This window comes from Chanos chanos, chromosome 2, assembly GCF_902362185.1.
Source record: "Chanos chanos chromosome 2, fChaCha1.1, whole genome shotgun sequence".
Taxonomy (NCBI): domain Eukaryota; kingdom Metazoa; phylum Chordata; class Actinopteri; order Gonorynchiformes; family Chanidae; genus Chanos; species Chanos chanos.
Window position 1 is genome coordinate 47,669,976 of NC_044496.1, and position 19,194 is coordinate 47,689,169.

The 19,194-nt window shown below is 42.4% G+C and overlaps 1 protein-coding gene across 2 annotated transcripts in view; it reads right to left on the reverse strand.

Moving 5' to 3' along the window:
• Positions 1-5,775: 5,775 nt before the first annotated feature.
• Positions 5,776-19,194, reverse strand: part of pcdh19 (protocadherin 19) — a 52,295-nt gene continuing 38,876 nt past the window's right edge. For both annotated transcript variants that reach the window (XM_030766180.1, XM_030766179.1), the window contains exon 5: positions 5,776-6,329. In XM_030766180.1, coding sequence (XP_030622040.1) covers positions 5,776-6,329 — 554 coding nt within the window. The remainder of the gene's footprint in view (positions 6,330-19,194) is intronic.

Consider the following 19,194-nt stretch of genomic DNA (forward strand, 5'->3'; position numbering starts at 1 on the left):
AATCATTTTTTCACGTACAATATCATTTTGTTTTTCTCTCACATCTTGAGCAGATATGAACTTCTTTCTTTATTCTGTTGCACCATAGCTTTTTTTGTGTGTGTCTGCACTGTACATCTCGATGTCTTGCGCTCTTTCTCAAAGTTTGACACAGAACAGAAAGTCACCTATGAGCCTTGTTTATGACCCCAAATCGCATTACACAGGCCATATTGCCTCTTCTGAAGCCAATGATTCCTGATGTACCTTACCTTTTCATCTTCAGGCGGCTCTGACCTTCCATCTGAGTGCTCCCTCTCCCGCGTACCTGTTATGCACCGCATGCAACACTGCATCCTGCACAGATGGGCTCCATGACTCAGTGCAGGCATGACCGATGTAGACTATGGGTCAGTCCGATTACTCCCCCACAGTGAAGATAATGGCTTCGCCTAAAGGTGTGGATCTTAACACAATACCATTATCTGCTTGACAGTAACCCCCCACCTGCATATTCAGCTCAACGCCCTGGTGAAGGGGTTTGGGGCTAAAGCACACGCATGTAGAACACACACGACTAAACAATTACCTCACAATGTTGATGGTAATTGGCTATTAATCTAGTACGACTTTCTTTTTTTCTGTGGTGGAGCGTGCCAGACAGGAATGAGTTCGAGCAGAGTGATGGTGTGGTATTCTCCTTTTGCTTGGCTTTTAGGTTCAGTTCTGCTCCAGCATGGGCCTCTCTCTGTGTGTGCGCTCTGAGAGCTCCAGCTGAGAGCAGACTACTGAATTAAAGAGGAGCTGTGCGACCCGCCTGCAGTGGCCAAACCCAGCCCTTCATTCACATCGCTGGTCCATGATGAGTTTTACAATTAGCAAAAGAATTAAAGAAGGGGAAAAAAAAACACATTAACTTCAAGATTTACTGCTCCATTCAAAAATGGACCTCCAAGAAACAAATAGCACAGCCTCTTAATGTTGGCCCCCAAAGCTGATTGAGAAAGATGTTGCCCGTTGGCCTCCTTTGAAAGGCTATTGTATCCACGGGAACCACTTTCGACTGGAATGATCACAGACTATTTCAGAAGTCTAATGTGTACCATACTTTGTTTGAAACTTGACACTACCAAGGTTTTTTTATGTGGTATTTTCTTTTGACCTTTGTGCCGAACATAAAACATGTTCTGTACCTTTAGAAAACAATCAAATGTGCTTTTACAATAGTAACGCAGCCAATTTTTGTTTTGAGCAGTTTTAAGAAAAAAAAAAAAAAAGTATGTAATTTTTGTATGGAGACAAGCCAAAAAAATAGATTTTTTTTTTTCGCATATCGTTTTTCATTCTGTGCACAAAGGAGATAAAAAAAGGAGATCAAAAACAGTAGTCCTAAACAGCACTAGATGTGGTCCTCCTCTGAAGCATTTTGTTTTCTTCTAGATCATTACTTTGTGAGCATGGGAGTCCTGACTGGTCTTCGAGGTTGGAGTGAATGAATAGTGGGTCACTGTGAGTCTTCCTGCTCGGGGAGCAGCTGCGGGCCTTTTGATAGAATGGGGTCAATGCAGGAATGGAGATGGCTGGGTCTGATTGAAGAGAGGGAGGGGAGGTCCATTCAAAGGGACCAGGGACAAACTGTTTTGTATTGGAGGACAGAACTAACTTCCCCTCCCCCCACTTCTTTCTCTCCGATCTTCTTTTTTTTTCTTCTTCTTCTTCTTTTCTGCTGCATGTCTGTGTCAGAAATAAATCATTTTAATTGTTCTCTGATTCCCCCTTTTACCATTTTGCAAAATGATAATTGAAACATTAATAGGACGCTAATAGGACGTGTGTCCTGGTAACCTTTGATATAAATCTCTGTGTAATGGGAAGAATTCACTCTGACCAAATGGGGAATCTGAGGTAATTAAATATGAGGAGACAAGCCTCATTTGGGCATAGTGTAAATTTCAAGTGAAGCTGAGAGCAGACAGTGGGACTGCCAGCATTATGGAAAACAGATTGAACATGAGTGAGTTGGGAGTGGGCTTGTTAGTAATTACTGCATACAGTTTGTTTGTGGTGCTAATGATTAGGGTGCTACAAGGCTTATTGAAGTGTCTGCTTTGACCTTAAAGAATTTAGAGCCTTGGGTCTAGAGCAGTGCATTAAAGGAAGCCCCGGGTCTAAACACCATTATAGCAACATGAGTCATTCTCTGTAGTGGAGCTGTGGTGGACCGGGAGGAAATAAGATCCTCCTAATAGATTAATGGCAGAGTGTGAATGCGCACATCAAGACCAACTTTCATGTTTGGCCAACCGGAGGGCACAAGCAGAGGAAAATTAATTTGAGAAATAAAACGGCCCCTTCAGCTGATCAGAGAGGGCAACTATGTGGCAGCTGCTTATCTGTCCTGCTGTTACTTTTCTTTTTTTTCCCCCCTTTCTCCTTCTTCTTCTTCTTCGCAGCATGGATTCTTCTTGGCTGAGACGTATTTTTCCTGCCTGTGAAACACTCTCCAACTAAAACAGCCTCTGAATGGGAGAAGTAGGTAGAGTCAGTTAAATGGAAATGTCAAAGAACTGGTGTATTCTGGTGATTCAGCTCCACAAAGGTCTACTTTGGCTGACTCGACAGCCTTTGAAAAAAGAAACTGACAAAGATAACTAATCGTTCAGTTAATCAGTCAGTCAAACAAAGAACTACCGTGCCAATTCACAATTCACCAATGTTGTTTTAAATATTAAACTGGAGGATAAGCACTGGATGTTCACAACTCATCTCTTTAGTGCTGAAGTCACGCTTACTGTGGGCTGGTTGTCATTTGCAAATGTTTTGATGTTTTAGGACCACATATCATTGGGTTAAGGAATGACGCAGAACATCCACTCCTGCGACTAAAAATGTTCAGCTCATCCACTGGGTGACTCCTGGGAAGTAGGTTTTTTTTTTTTTTTTTTAGGAGGAAGGGAGGTAGCTAAAACCTGCATTTACTGGCTTTTTCCATTCTGCTTCCAGAATTAGTCAATCAGGAGTTATAAAAATGATGTCAGAGAAGCGTGGTAATCAGGGAAGACCTCGAGTGCCTGAGGAGACTCTCTATTAGGAGCTCTCAGAGAAGCTGCTGGGAAAACGTTCATTTTTGCCTCATATCATTGCTAGCTGTACTAATCATTGCCTCACACATTATCATATAATTTCCAAGGAAAGTTTCCAGTAGATATTCAGATCACATTATGGATTTTAATGAATTATGGCAAGACAAAAGGCCATTTAAAACAGGGATAATTGCAATATGCCGGGTCTGAGCTATGCTCATTACTTTACAACAATGCACATTCACACGTTCTCTCTCTCTCTCTCCAGTCAGTCTAGATATATTTCATTATAAATCATTTGATGGCAAATTAAAAAAAGTTCAAGATGAAAACAGCCAGCACTCATACACTGAGACGAACAGACGAAGTGGAGAACATTTAATAGTTTAATAATAAGCTGTTGTATACATTCAGTGATATTTCCGATTTTCATGTTGCCAGAAGCTGTTGGTGAGACCAGCAAAAACATTCAGCTACAAGATCTATTTCATTTGTATGCAGTTTTATCCTTTTTTTTTGTTTTCGCTTGTACTTTCCACATTATAAAACGTATATTGAAAAGCAACCAAAAACCCATGAAAGGGGCAATGATTTTACAGTATGGTTTTTTCAAACCCTTTGCCTATCTTACTGGCGATTCCACCACCTCTAGTTAGTTGTATTTACCTTATGCAATCCAACAGTGTTTGAAGGCTCACAACATTCTTTTGTGTGTTAAAAAAAAAAAAAAATCAAATCAAATCAAATAAAAGCTTGTTCCGGGTTACAGCAAAGCAAGAGTTTTAGTTACCTTCAGTTACGCTCCACGTTTGAAATTCTGCTACACCCTGTATGAAAAACCTAGAATTACCATGTCTTCGGGGGGAAAAAAAAAACAAAAAACAAAAAAACAAAAAACAAAAAACCCCAAATCTCAGAAATAAGTGGAACCGCCTTCCTGGCTTAAAAAAGCTAGTGTGACACTCACTTTTACTATTGAGTATTGAGAGTAAGCAATAACCTCTCATTTTGATGGTTTTAGTGCTTGTCTTGTTTTTTTTTTTTTTTTTCTTTTTTTGGTTTCTTTTGCTATCTCACTCTAAGCTCATTGCACTGACACACTACTGTTGGTGCTGAAACTGCTTTTTTTGTCTTTTTTATGTCTTTTTGCCCACACAGAAACTTGATGGCACAAGAACTGACCAATAAGAAACGTTTTTACAACAAGGTAGACTGCAGTCAACAGTTGCCAAGGGGTAACACAGTGAACAAAAATGAAAGATAAATTGAAAATAAAAAAATAACCATAGTCATTTAAAAAAAAAAAAAAAGCCAAAAAAATAACAAGAGGAAAGCCAGTTAATTTCAAGTATAACTTACTGATAAAATAACTACACAGCATTAAATATTCTCATTGTACATTTTTAAATTATTTATAAAATATATTTTGGCATATATGTCTTGTTTTTTTGTTTTTTTTTCCTTTTTGTGTTTGTGTAACAAACGCTACCGTAACTTTTGCTGAACACCAATGTTTGTTTTTGACTTTTTTTTTTTCTTTTTTTTTTTTACTCTTACAACAAAACATTAAAGGGATTGTCACATAACGACAGTTTATTAAAAATGATAATAGTAAACCCTATACAGAGTTTCACATAGCAAGACGTACGTGACGACCCCTTCTATCCTAGTCCCATTGTCAAAAATCCAAAAAAGTACAAGACCAGAGCACAATGTTCTAGTAAACTGTGCTCCACTGGCTACAATCAAGAATGGGCACAGGAGATTTCAAAAGCAAAAAGTCTTCATATATATATTTATATATATTTATATATCTTGGGTCACGTCGGAAGGATATGTCTTTCCCCGGCATGTTTTTTTAGTGGACTTTCTTTCCACTGATGCTGCCAGTTCATTGAGCTCCATCAGCAATAAAAAATATGCACTGTAAAGACCTCACAGTTTTCTGATGCTGGAATGTCTGGACAGAGAAGACAGATGGGTTGGTTGTATTATCGGACGAACAAGAGAGCGGAGGAATGGGATGAGAAACTGGAGTGCTCTCCTGGACTTGTCTGTGAGTCTGCATCGCGAGCTCAGGGGGACGGCAGCTCAGATGGGTGAGGCCGGCACACATATGTGCCCATCTGTCACGTCTGGGAAACCCAGTTCACATATGGAACAATGAGTAATTTGGCAGCTGAGGCAGAGTCGCATACCAAAGAAGGCATTATCAGAGAGTAATACTTAAAAGTTTCAAAGGCATGACTGTAATCGTATCTGTCACCACATGTGTTCAAAGACATCCTCTAGATGTCACTTCCGTCATGGACAGAGAAAAGCCGGGCTGACAGGGAGCGGCTTGTTTCGCAGAAAACAGTAACCTCCCTGTCCGCATCTTGCCAAACTAGAAATGCAAGGAAAAAAAAAAGAGTGTAAAACAAACAAGAACTGCCATCACTACAGGACCATGAGGGCGATGGCCTTCTCTCTCTCTCTCTCTCTCTCTCTCTCTCTCTCTCTCTTCGACACATTTTCAGCTCAGCATTACTTTTTCCACCTCTCACTCTACATTTGTCCTTTTTTCCGTATGCTGTGCTGCAGATGTGTGTCTTCATCGTTTCTTGGGTCTGCTGAACTTTCCTACCTGTGTAAAAACACACCATGGTATACGTTCTGCATGTGTATGTGTATGGTGCATGTGTGTGTGTGTGTGTGAATGCGCATGAGCAGGTTAAAGCACAATGTCCTTCAGGCGTTTGCTTCCTGGGGACTCCTTCTCTCGACCGTCCTGAAGGAGTGTGTTGATCTCTCTCATGGGTGGTTCACTGTCTTTGCCCTCTGGTTGTCTCAGCAGGGTGTGGTTAGCGATCCGTTCTGCGTCCCGGCACTTCAGCGTGTTGTAAGCAGAGGGCGGCTTGGAGAGGGGGCTCTTTAAGTGTACCGGAGATGTAATGGGGCTGACAGCCTCTCTCCCGTTCCCCGCTTCCCTAACCCCGCTGTTGGACTTTGGACTGCACACAGCTGGCTCAGCCGTCCGCTTGGCCTTCATCTCTGCCCTCTCCTCTTCGGGACCGTCCTTACCAAAGGTGGCAAAAGTCCTTTTGGTGCCAGAATCTTCGTAATGGGGTACATCCACGGTCGTGGCCTCGATGGAGAGGGCAATGACGTTGCGACCATGCTCAGGAGACTTGGCACGTGCTGGCATTGGCACCCTTGGCATCCAGCAACGGTCTGAGTGACCCAAGATACGACACTCATCCTGGCAGTGGAAGCCCTCTGTGGTGTCTAGAGAGTGACAGAGAAAGTCAAATAGATTGAGGGGAGACAAAAAGAGAGAGAAAGAAAGAAGTTGTTAATTTTGCACTTGTCATCATATCGTTTTAGCTTGCGAAATATTGACAGCGACACATTTATGCAAGTAGAGCACTTGACTGAACTTGAACTACACCGGACTGAACAGAGAGACAGAGAGAGAGAGAGAGAGAGAGAGAAACTGATTATTAATATCACTGTTGTCATCATATAATTTTATCACATGCTTTGTCAATATCGCGGTTGACATATTTATGCGAGTGAAGCACACTTGAATGGAACAAACTGGAGCAAGAGAGAGAGAGAGAGAGAGAGAGAGAGAGAGAGAGAAAGAGAGAGAGAGAGAGAGAGAGAGAAGGGGTTTGATTTGTCTCTTGAACCGGCCTGTTTCCTCAAATCCAGCTCATTTGTGCTCTCTTTCACGCACCTCTCCACAGTTTGTTTTGGAGCTTTCATCTGGCACGATCATGTCAGAGCAGCAAAAGTAGTGAGGGAGGAATATAAAAAAGGCAAAAATTGTGGCAATCTGAGCAGCCGGCTCAATTTTTCATCAGTAATTTGCCTCTTTCTTTCATGTTTGGAGCTCCTGCTTCGTTGTTACTTCTCTGCCCTCCTTATTACTGCGACATGCTGGAACTTTCAAAGCTGTCTGATGCACCAATTAAAGAGTGCATACTTAAATCAAAAGTCCATTTCCATTGCATAAGTAATTGTTCCTTCCTGATGAAAGAGAGGTTTAAACGGTGCAATCTGAAGTTTCGGCATGAGGGACAGTGAAAAAAAAAAAAAAACTTGTGCTATTGTTGCTGTAAACATCTTGGTCTTGCTCACTGTCATCTAAAGTGCAGTTCTAAATATGTAACAATGCTTTAAAGCTGTTGTGAAAAGGAGGGAGAGAGAAGAAAAATATGAGTCAGTAACACTATAAACTCACCCTTTTTTGAGTTGCAGGGAGAGTCTTTTGAGATGATTTTTGCATCATTAGAACAACAAGAACAACGAGAGTCATTGCTCTCTCACTCAATTTGAGAAGCTGTCACTGTGTATTTCTCTCCCCACTTATTTAACAGAGATGCAGATCTAATATTCATGCCAGAACTTTTTTTTTTTATTAGCAGTCAGCAAAAACAGGTCTTCGTGGTGATTTTTTGAATACATACATATTTCATTACAGACCATCTGGACAAGGACACTCTCAATTCTGAAATGTTTACAAACATCCACAAATGGCATCTGGATAACCAAAGCATAATCACTCTCAAAGCAAGGGCACTGTTCTTTAACCAAACATATTGCAAAAATGTATGAAACCACAAGGCTAAATGGATTCCACTCATATTTGTTTAAATATTGGAATATAATTCACATAAATACTAATTATAGTGCAGTGACCTGCTCCCAGGTTTCTGTTACAGGCTGAATATGCATTGTATGTCAAATAGTACAGGAAACCAATTAATGCATTTGTTTAATGATTTGTATCAATTTAGAGTTGTCTTTTGTTGCTGTTTTTTTTTCTCCAGTTTGTCAGTGTGAGATTAGTTGGCCACAGTTCTTTCTGAAATATAGGCAAATGCGACACGCAGATGTTGGATGACACATTTCCCAGCTTCCCTATTGGTGATTCTGCCAATGGGTCGGAGCCCAGCAAGATACAGGAGGCCCAAGGTGACAGAGAGGGATTGTGGGAAGGATCTCCATCGACCCCAGTGTGTGTATACATCTGGAAGCCTCAGCTTGACAGATCACCCAATTAAAATCACTAATTATCTGTTTTTCCCTTCTCTTTCTGCACTGCGAGGGCACCTCTGCTTTGGGTGCCAGATCGATATTTAAAGATTGGAAGCATGCATTCCAGGACCCAGCCTGCCAAAACCGTCACCGTTTTAACTATAATCTGATGGGACTGACAGATGACTGATTGAAGTTTGGGGGCCATTTGAACTCTCCTGTGGCAGACCCGCTGGAGTCAGAGCTCTGCTCATGGTCAAGAGAAATGAGAGTGGTTTAAGAGCACTGCAAATAGACATTCATGTAATCATCAACGTTTCATTGGAGGCCATGGCAAAGATTATGTTAGTCCCATCACTGCTTGTCTGTGTGTGTAAGTGTGTGTAAAAATGTCTATGTATAATGTGTGAATATACAATGTGTGTATACAGAATATAACACACACATACCTACACCTACATACACACACACACACACACACACACACACACACACACACACAAATTTGAAGCAAAACAGCAAAATGAAAATGGAATGGTAAATAAAGCCTTGGATCGACTGCAGTGGCTCAAGTGGCTCAAATTTAGGCTGTAATTACCAAGCCCTGTGAACACACAGAAGACCACATCTTGAAAGGGCTTTTCATCACCAAAAGTCAATGTTATCACCATAGCAACAAGGGCCAGCCTTGCCATTGTCCATACGTTTGGTGGCAGAAGCTGGCTAGTGCACCTGCCTGCGCACAGTCTTCCTTCCATGCATTCTCTTTTCATATGAAGATCCTGCCACTTTCCTTCAAGAACATGAATTTCTCTATATTCTGCTCAATAAGCAGCACTTTAAAAAAGATTAAAATCATTTTCACCTCTTCAATGGTCTGAGCATGAAAAAGGCACGTTTTCAAAATTCTACTGTGAGGGACATGCATATGTGTTGAATATGCCCTTTTCTCTTCTCCTTTGGGGGGTCTCCCAGGGAGCAATTCTGCTGTAAATTACATCGTTCTGAAAGCAGAATGCCATTACCATAGCTCTACATCCTGCCACAGCCTAATGCTCACAACCCGCAGATGTTTTTCTCAAAGGTCTCCAGAAAATACATAACAAACTGAAATAAAATCTGACACACTGCCGACTTCTGACGAAAGAGAATCTCTTTTTTTTCTGCTTCCTCCTCTCTCTCTTTTTATTTTTTAAATTTATGTTACAGCTCTGAAAAGATAGAAATATAACCTCAACAAATGAAGCAATTAAATGTTCAATATAGCTGATCTTTGAGACGAGCCAGCCAGAATGCAGAGGCACAGAGAGAGAGAGAGAGAGAGAGAAAGAGAACCCCCTGCTGAGAATGTCTATTGGAAGTCATCAGGAAAATAAGCTTGCCAATCAGTTACTGCAAAGAGCCTTAAAATACAGTCCAGAGCACTATATCAGTGGGAACGTTTCCTATCTAGGATTTAATACCTATTAATTACTGACTGTGCTCCGGCGGGAAGGGGAAGCTGCCTTTGCTTTTCACTGTTCCAGATTTCAAATAGTAATAAAGTTGAATGATTGTGGGGGGGGGAAGGGAAAAATGTCAGAGGGAACCAAGGTGCTCAGCCTGCTGACAAATAGGAAATGTTGTGGTTTAATTCTGAGCTGGGAGGATAAAAGAAAACAGAGGCATTTGGGAACATTTTAAATATGTATGGCTAGACACACATTTTGTGGAGCACAGGAATAATAAATATTGCCACTTCAAATGTAAAATCTGAACCCTCTTGGTGCAATCCACCATGTTCCCTGCTTGTAGTTACCTGGAATAACATCAATTTGCTTCAGCGGGGAAGAGAAGCCCACCTGTTCCCCGTCACATCAGCTTCCTCTTGTGGATTCATCTCAAGCTGAAAATAAACTCCTATCAATATATTCCACCTCATTACCTCCATCAAAGTAAAGTGTCAAGACCTGAGGTCACATGAGATAGTAATTCAGGACAGCTTGTACACTGTCAACCATAAGCATTCTCACTACACCGACGTGCTTCAAACCCTACCAGTTTCCTTTGAGGATTTGGATACGCAAGGATATTATTTGTTGTAATAAATGTAGCTAAATGAAGAAAATCAGTGGAAGGCTGGATCTTGAATCCCTGAACACAAAAGAAATGGCTTTCCATTTGTAGTAAAACATTCCAAACCTTTTTGAGCCACTGCCAGTCTTCTCATCTCGTTTGGCAGCTAGTGTATTCCTGTTTGGAAAACACACTTGGTTTTTCCCTCCAAAAACAAGGAGAGACAGCGTTGGAGGTTGGCAGTGCTGATGTAATCCTGTAAGAGGGGCACAGAGGCTTGAGTAATGGCCCGTTTCAGACAGGCTTTGGAAGGGAAACTGTGGGGACATAGGAAATCTACACAAATACTCTATAAGGATGTGATCCCAGCCACAGGGCCCTCAGATACTCCTGGTGACACAATTCAGTCAGGTTGGGTTTATGAGAACAGGACAGCACAGTATTATTTTGGGGGCAATGTTGGATGCAAAATGCACATGGAAATGTTACAGACTGAAAAGCACACAGTCACTAAATCACATGTCCTCAGGCTCTACATGCATGACCACGGACATGTTTTTAAGCGGAGATTATCACTGCAGTCATGATAATTTAATCGACAACACCAAATTACAGCTGTTACTATGAGGATAATACACCGGCTTCCATGCCGGCTGCTCCTCCATTGGCTAGTTATTAAATGGTGACTCAAGGAACATGGTGTTCACAGGTGTCCAAATCTTTCTATTTTATGTGACAACAAAAGCTTTAGTGTCACTATTTTCTTCCTAGCGTCTTTCTCTGTTATCCCTCTTTGCTGTTCTCTTTCTCCCCAATTGATGAAACAATACGTCTGCAGCCGGTCACTGTGAAAAATAATCGGCTCTGGGACAGCAAAAGAGAAAGAGAACAGACATCACAACTGGCATTATGTTCCAATTCTTTTTCTTCTCTGCTTGAGGACTGGCTCAGAATGAGCAAGAAATGGCCGCCACATTAATCCCCCTGACCTCTTTAAGGACAGCCTTGTGGAGGTCAGTCTCCAGAGACGTGCCTTTTCCACTGCAGTGCCGTTTCTGTACTTCACTGCCAGCTTGTTGTTCTGAGGTGCCCCCGAGCGCTTGTGACAGTCAGAGCTGGTCATCTCTCTATTTGCCCTCCATATTAATTTTTCTGCCTGCGAGGCGGGGGCCACGTTATGGGGGAAGGCATCCGAAAAAAAAAAAAAAAAAAAATTACACCACGTCTTGTCACCCATGATGACACTAACACCCATTTGAAAGACCTTGGTGAATAGTAAGCAGTTTCTCAGCAGTGGAGGGTAGGAGCAGGGTGTCTGCTGGAGACCTTTTGCAACCATGATCCAGATGCCGGGTTGGGCTCGGTGCCTCGTTTTCTCTCTCACTAACGCTATCGCTGGCTGCCACACTCAGGGAGAGACTAGCCAGGCAGTCGCTCCAGCTCCCCATGAGAGAGAGTCCAAGTACTGCTGTCATCCCAGTCAGGCAATTCAGCCTCTCTGCCATAAATCAGCTCCGAGCCCTTGGCCCGGCGGGACGGCAAGATGGAGTGTGATGGTCTTGTTTTTACAAACAGAGGAGGGGGCAGCAGTCACTGAGTCTCACGAGCTCCAAGCCAGAGTAACATTCCCCTCATCTGAACCATTCCTCTTGCCCCTGAAACCACACTCTTTTATCACTTCATGTACTTCATGTACACCTGCTTATCCACTCATCTAATTCTGCTTTTTGTTTTTTGGTTGTTTTTTTTTTCCCCAATCATCCACTTCAAACCATCTTACCAAGTCCAGTTTTAGTGACTGACAGAATTATATAATATTTGTTCTGAAGGAAGGCAGTCTGATATCTGATTCAGAGCTTGATTTTTACTTTGAAAAAAAAATTACATGAATTAGTGCATGGCCGCAGACAGAGATGTATAGTCGTGTGTCTGCCCAGAACTGGAATAATCAGTTAACAGTGCTTAAAAAAGATCTCTACTAAAGTTGACCTAACAGTGCTCCTCTGTCCCTCAAACTCTAGTCAGAGATTAATTATTGAGGATATTACATCCACTCGGTGGACTTGTTACGACTGTCGTAGGGATGGCAAATCAAGAGTTCCTGTGGCCTGCTTCCATGTCTTAGCATTAGTACCAGTCAATTTAATCAGAAAGTGATTCACAATCTCGTCCGTTCAGCGGTGCTGAGTGAGTCTGACAGCTCGTCTCTTCAAGCAAAGCCACACTCTGGTTCTTCATTTTTTAACACAAAGTGACAGGTTAAAGTTACATCTGCAGCCAACATGGTGCCTCCTAATTTTTTTCTACCTCCATTTCTCCCATAAATTACTTTAAAAGCTCTCTGTAAATCTTCCTGAACATACCACGCATTTCCTCACTGCCATCACCTCCTTTCCTGCCCTGAGAACTCAGTGTGTGAATTTCATGCGGGGCGCTGGTTTAAAGAATGAATTCCTAAAGCAGTGTTGACAAACAATGCAGTGACTTTTAAATTGGTACAAACAGCATCTGCTTAACAGCTGTGTAAGCGCTGAAGGAAGAAAAGCATTTGCAGAGCTGTTTGATAAATCACTTTGTTGCCAGAGTGGGCCATTTGGTTCAGAGGAAGAGGGGCAAGCCTTTGGACTCCGTGATGTTGCGGTATCAAACGTGGCTCGCTTGTTGTGATCACATACATTTGGGTGGGCAGGTTGAAACACCTGGATAACAATTTTATTGTACCATGAGAAACCATGCCGCACTACACAATGAATTTCAGCCGTTGTTTGCGGCCACTGTGCGTCACTTACTGTTGGGAATTGAGGATTCCAGCATTGATTTTTTTTTTTTTTTTACAACGGAAATTACATTTAATACTAGCTTCCAGCATCCAGCACTTGAGTCTAAGAGGTGCCAAATATTTGACTGTCAAGAATAAAAAGCGATTTTGATAAACACTAACCACAGTAGACTAACCCATTGTATAAACACCCTCCGATAACCAGTGTCCATATTGTGTTAGTGTGTTAGCATCAGTACACACACTGGTTTGATCTGACTCTTATTAGTACCATTTCAGAGAACATGAGCTCATTATTTGTGATGAAATACATTAAGACTGACTTGTTACAGAAAACATAGTTTGGTCAGATTAAGAGAGATTATGACTGGAGTGCTCATGCATCACAAAGAGAGACACCATGACAACCATGTGACAACATCTCACATAAAGAAGCCCTGAGAGCTAGCATGTCTCAGCGGAACGATGAGGAGCTTGGTTCTGGCTAAGTCATGAAGACATCCTCAGGGATCGTCATGCAAAAGACATCATGTCAGAGCCGGTCAGCCAACGCAGCTGTCAACAAGCTCGCTCTCATAAGCCCAGACTTGAGCGATGGCTCGCATATTTACAGAAAGGTCAATTCAAGCTTTGAGATTTCTTGAGAAGAAGAAGAAGAAGAAGAAGAAGAAAAGAAAAGAAAAAAAAAAAGAATTGGCGAACAAATCTGGATTCATGTCTCTCTGTCTTTTATTCGGGTTAAGAAATTGCAACCATCCTCATTAGAACTGGACGCTCACAAAAGAGGCCATTGTAGCGCTGTTCGGTCTCTGAGTCCTCGTACTAGCGGCAGACCTCAAATTAACCTGACTCACAAAGCCCATCACACAGCATAAGCACGCACAATGAGTAAGCCAAGCCTGTGTGGGCCCGGTCGTCTCGTTGTCGAGGACATCTTTAAACACACTGCAACAAATGCCGCATTCTGTGCTTAAGCTTGACCGAGCTATCTCGCTAATTTGCTCCTAAACCCTTGAGTCTGACAGGGGCAAGAGGGACAAAGCAGACAGTAAATTACATCTGCGAAAGGGACGAGCTCGGCTTTGGGGGCTTTATGCGGGGGGGGGGGGGGGGGGGGGGGGGGGGGGGGGGATGCCAACTCATTGGCTGCAGTGGATGAAATGATCTGTGAGAAGCACATTGCCGAAGTCGCTGTGGCTCTCCTAAATCTCCAGGGCAACTGCCTCAGTCAGGGCAAGCCTATGAGATATTTCTCTATTATAGATTGATTTGTTATTCATAAAAAAACGGCAAATACCAACAAATGCTGGGTGTCCTCTGGGCACCGATAGCCAAAAATAGATGCGTGAGTAGGCGATGTAAGGAATTATATTTTTACTCTTCTATTTCCATATTCCATTCTTCTATTTGACCCGTTGTGCCTCTACCCATAAATTACTATGAATTTCCAATCCAAGAGAAGAAAACAAATTTGATTCTATAACCTGCAGAGTATCCTGCAGTGATATTCTTCCATAATTATACAAAGTAAGACACTGCACAAATAATTATTACACATCTTAGGTGGGATTCCAGATATGTTAAATTTATGAAACTATTTTTCTCACCCTAGGCAACAACATACATCCTGCATTGTGCTTATGGCTTAATTAGATAATGCTGATCATAAATTACACTTAGCTGTAAAGCCTCTCACATTGCACACATTGCACAACACAGATCAGACCTCACACTTAACTCTCTATATCCTTCAAATATATATATATATTCAAACACACACACACAACCCACACACACACACACACAGACATATATATATATATATATATATATATATATTTGAATTCCCTTTTTTCCCTCACTATTTTGCCTGATTTTTTTCTCTTCTTTTTTTTTTTTTTTTTTTTTTTGTCCTAGGGAATGAGGTCAATACACTGGTGCCTGCCAAGGTAAGAATGACAGAAACCCATCTAGAGTTTTTGCGACCTTAGCTCTACAAATCAATGTGTATCTCCCGTGCAGATGGTCTCCAACCTGCCTCAGCTGCATACTAACGTCTCTAGGCTTTATTTCACACCGTACAGCGCAAGGCCAGTGCTTGAATAGTCTGTCTTACATAATTAATGCAATGTGCCTCCTCATTCAGGCATGTTCCTTCCATGACAACCTCCAATTCCTGTTTCATATTCTGTTTTATCTCCTTTGCCGGAGCTGGCCAGTTCTCTGCCTCGCTATCTTCATACTCCTCCCCTACTTCTTTTTTTTTTTTTTTGCCTGTTTACTTTCCGTGGTTCACTGTGAGTTTCAAAGAAAGGGGACCAAATCAAACACGGAATTTTGGTGAGCTGCTTTGCCTGGGCATGCAGAGACACTTAAAGAGCGTCACTTCTCATTGGACGGAGAGGGAAAGACGTGGGCCAGGTGATCCCATTAGATGTCAGGCTTTAGCTCTGTCTGCCCGAAGGTACCCAGCCCCACAGGCCCAGCGCTCCACGGAGCAGCCGTGGCATACGACGGTCTTAGTGAGCAAGAGTAAATGTGACAAACAGCTTCTCGCTAGGGCTCAGGAGGAGGGCGGATAAAGCTGAAACAGCAACAGTCCTCACCATGGGTAAACGTATGAGATTGTTTCTTAACCAGTAACGAAGTCCTATTTTGTGTGCTATCACCAGGCCTGTGGGGTTTTTTTTTTTGTTGTTGTTGTTGTTGCTTTTTTTTTTTTTTTTTTTTTGTCTCATAGTGCTACGACATTACTCGCAGATGAGGGGCCCAACTGTGAGAGCAATTTGTATCACACACCACAAAAACGATGTCTTCGCTCAGTTTTTTTTTTTTTTTTTCCCCCAAGCATTCTTTTTCTCCTCCATCTCTCAGGGAGTCTGGGAGCCAGCAGTGACCCATATCAGTCAGTGCAGACACACTTTGTCGCTAATGAAGTTAGCGGGTGAATCAGTCCCTCGTCTTTTGGACGATTTGCGGAACACGACGGTGCCAGAGGGGTGGGTGGGCTTAGACAGGGCACGACGTGGGCTGCGTAGCTTCTGAAAGTAATTGGATTTCCCTGGTGCCTGTGCCCACTCCTGGCCTCCTGCTGCTTTGGGGCATTAAATGCCCTTATCTATGGCAGAGGAGTAAGACAGGAGGTGAGAGAGAAAGTGACTGGTTCTGAGGATCCACATCCAGATGACCTCATTCATCCTCTCTGTCATTATTCAGCACAGATGTAGCACAGCTTGTCTGAAGAAATAGGCATCTTCTTGTTGGCATAGCCTGTCTTTCCAAAAGGAAAAAGAAGGGTAGTGTGTGTGTGTTTCTCTCTCTCTCTCTCTCTCTCTCGCTCGCTCTCTCTCTCCCTCTCTCTTTCTTTCTGTGTGTGCGTGTGTGTGTGTCAGTTTCAAACAAGGTACTCATACTAAAAATAAGTCAAGGCTACTAGACACGTCCTTAAGGACCCTCTCTGTCATATGAACTAATAATCTCACATGACAGGATATTAAATTAGACGTTCATTGTCAATGCTGAAAGACCTCAGTGTCAGCTGAGATTTTGTCTGAGTCTTATTAAATTCCTTGTTTTAGATCTTTTGTGATGTTAACGTTAGCGGTATAATGATCGAACACATGGGTTTCATTACATTGGTGCATAGAATTCTCTAACATGCGAGACTAAAAAAAAAAAAAAAAAAAGCCATGAGCCCCGCTGTGATGGTTGTATGTTTGTCCCAGATTGTATCAATACACATGTCTGCTCAACTGTCTGAGTCCTGTCCAACCTTCTCTTTAATGGACAGTACACAAGAGCCGACACATCATTAAAAAACCCATTCAGAGGCCTCCTTCCCTGCCATTAAAGTTAACTGCCAGCCTCCCCATTATGTTTTATCCTCCTTTTTTAAGGGGGTAGGGGGTAAGGGCCTTAAACCACAAAGGTTAATTGGCTACCCAGAGGATAGAGTGATTGGCTTCTGTCTTTTCTCTTTGGAAAGCCTTGAAAACAGTAAAAGAATGAAAAAAAAGAAGGAAGAATAAAACAGAAACAGGGAGAGTAAATTTATTCTATCCGCATTCACGGGAGGCGCTGGAGAGTTTTTTTTTTTTTTCCTCTGAGGTAAAAAAGATGCATAAACACTGGATGCAACGAACTGCTTTGACTGGGGAGAGCATTTGCACATGAAGGTTTATGGTGGCGAAAGCAGTCTGTAGGTTGGGCTTATCTGCAGCACTCACATAGGGCCTTGTGGCAAGACAGCGAAGTGCTCATAGTTCATGGTCATTCATTCTCTACCCCCCCCCCCCCCCCCCCCCCCCCCCCCCCATTTGCCCCCCCTCTCTTTCTCTCTTGTTCTTTCTCTCTCTCTCTCTCTCTCTCTCTCTGTCTCTCTCTCTCTCGGTGTGTGTGTATATATATATATATATATATATATATATATATATATATATTTCTCTTCCTTTCCTGTGTCTTTAATCTTTCATCAATAGAGCTGATAGTCTAGCCTGGCTGCAGTCATTTTGTGAGGGGAGAGATAGTATGGCTGAAAATGGGGGAATTTGACCATGCTGAGCTTGTCTGAAGTGAAGGGAGGGTGTGAGGGAGGGTGGACAGGGGAAGGACAGAGATGGTAAGCACTGATTGTGTGAAAGGATGAAAGGATGAGGGGGAATAAGGGTGCTTTAACTGAACTTGTACCCAGTGTAGCCATTACTCACAACCATATGCAACACTCTTTGCCATCTTCCTTGTTAAATGGTGTGTGTGTGTGTGCAGTTTGAAAGATTCCTGCATTCCCAGTGAATTACGACTAAAGCGTAAATCACAGTCATTGAATACACACAAGTGTGTCTGAGAACGAAATGCCATCTGCCCAGGGTTGTAACCTTTTGCTACCACCTTAATTACCACAGATATGGAGGAAGCTTAATTTTATGGCTACAAATTTGAGACATCTCATAACGTAGTGAGAATAGAGGACACAGGGCTATAAAGCGCACTGTAAAAAAAAAAAAAAAAGTGTAACAGTAGCTAAAATGGAGGAAACGCATCGAAATGAAAAAAGAGAGAAAAGAAAGGGAGCCGATAAAAAGATTTTTGATTTTTTTTTTTTTTTTTTTTTTTTTAAGGAGAGCTGGTGCGCGCGGAGTTTCACGCTGTGTGGATGTAGAGGGGGTTAAGACAGAAAGACACATTCTGCCGCAGTGGAGAAACGATTCCCTCTCTCCCTCTCTCTTGCTCTTTCTCTAGCCTCCCAGCTGCAGTGATAAACGTCTCTTTGTATTCTGGACAGAAAACTGCAGGCTACAATGTACTTGTCAGTAGACAGCTGATTTTTTTCCCTTTAAACATCGTAGAGTATATGCGTAATCTTAAGGCTTGGTGAGAGCGTGCCAGGAAAAGACAGAGAGAAAAAAGACTATGAAAGATAATGCATGCCACAGCAGAAAGAGTATATGTGTGTGCGTGTGTGTGTGTGTGTGTGTGTGTGTGTGCGCGTGTGTGTTTCTAATATTTATGAATGCGTGTAACTATGCATGTATGTGAGTGTGTTTGCAGGCACATACTCAGTAGACAAACACATGCGAGCACGCACACACACACACACACACACACACACACACACACACACACACACACACACACACACACACACACACACACACACAAACATTCCTCATTCCTCAGTTTCTCCCTTGGCAGTGATAAGGAGTGCTCAAACTGAGAGACCTGAGCTGATGCTGTGGGAGTTAATGGACTTTACTCTCTTTGTAAAAGGGGCTGCAGGCCTCCTGCCAGACATCTCTACCCCTATGTCAATCACATCAGCAGCCTGCTGATAGGACCTCACATTTGTCAGTCATTACTGACCATCCAATCACATCACTGTCTGACTCTGATGGGGAAAGTTAGTCCTTTTTCACTAGGAGCCATCCTTGTCTCAAAGCACTTTTCTTTTGGTTTCAGCCCTCTGTGTGCGAGCTGCGCTTTAGCCAAAAACTATTTTCCTGTCCGCATGTGGAACTGGGATTTTAAAATCTGCTTACACAGCAAAACAAGTTTCCAGTGAGAGAGGGTCCCATTAGAGAAAGCCCATTACGCGTGGACAGAGTCCAGGAGCCACCCATTGGGATGAGTTTTACTATGGCTGCCCATTATTTATGTCCTGCTTAGGGTACTTATGGGTGTGGAGCTTGACTTGCCGTTCAACCTCACACACCCAAGAGAAGATTTTGCCCCAGAGCCTTTTTACAGTGTGTGTGTGTGTGTGTGTGAGAGAGAGAG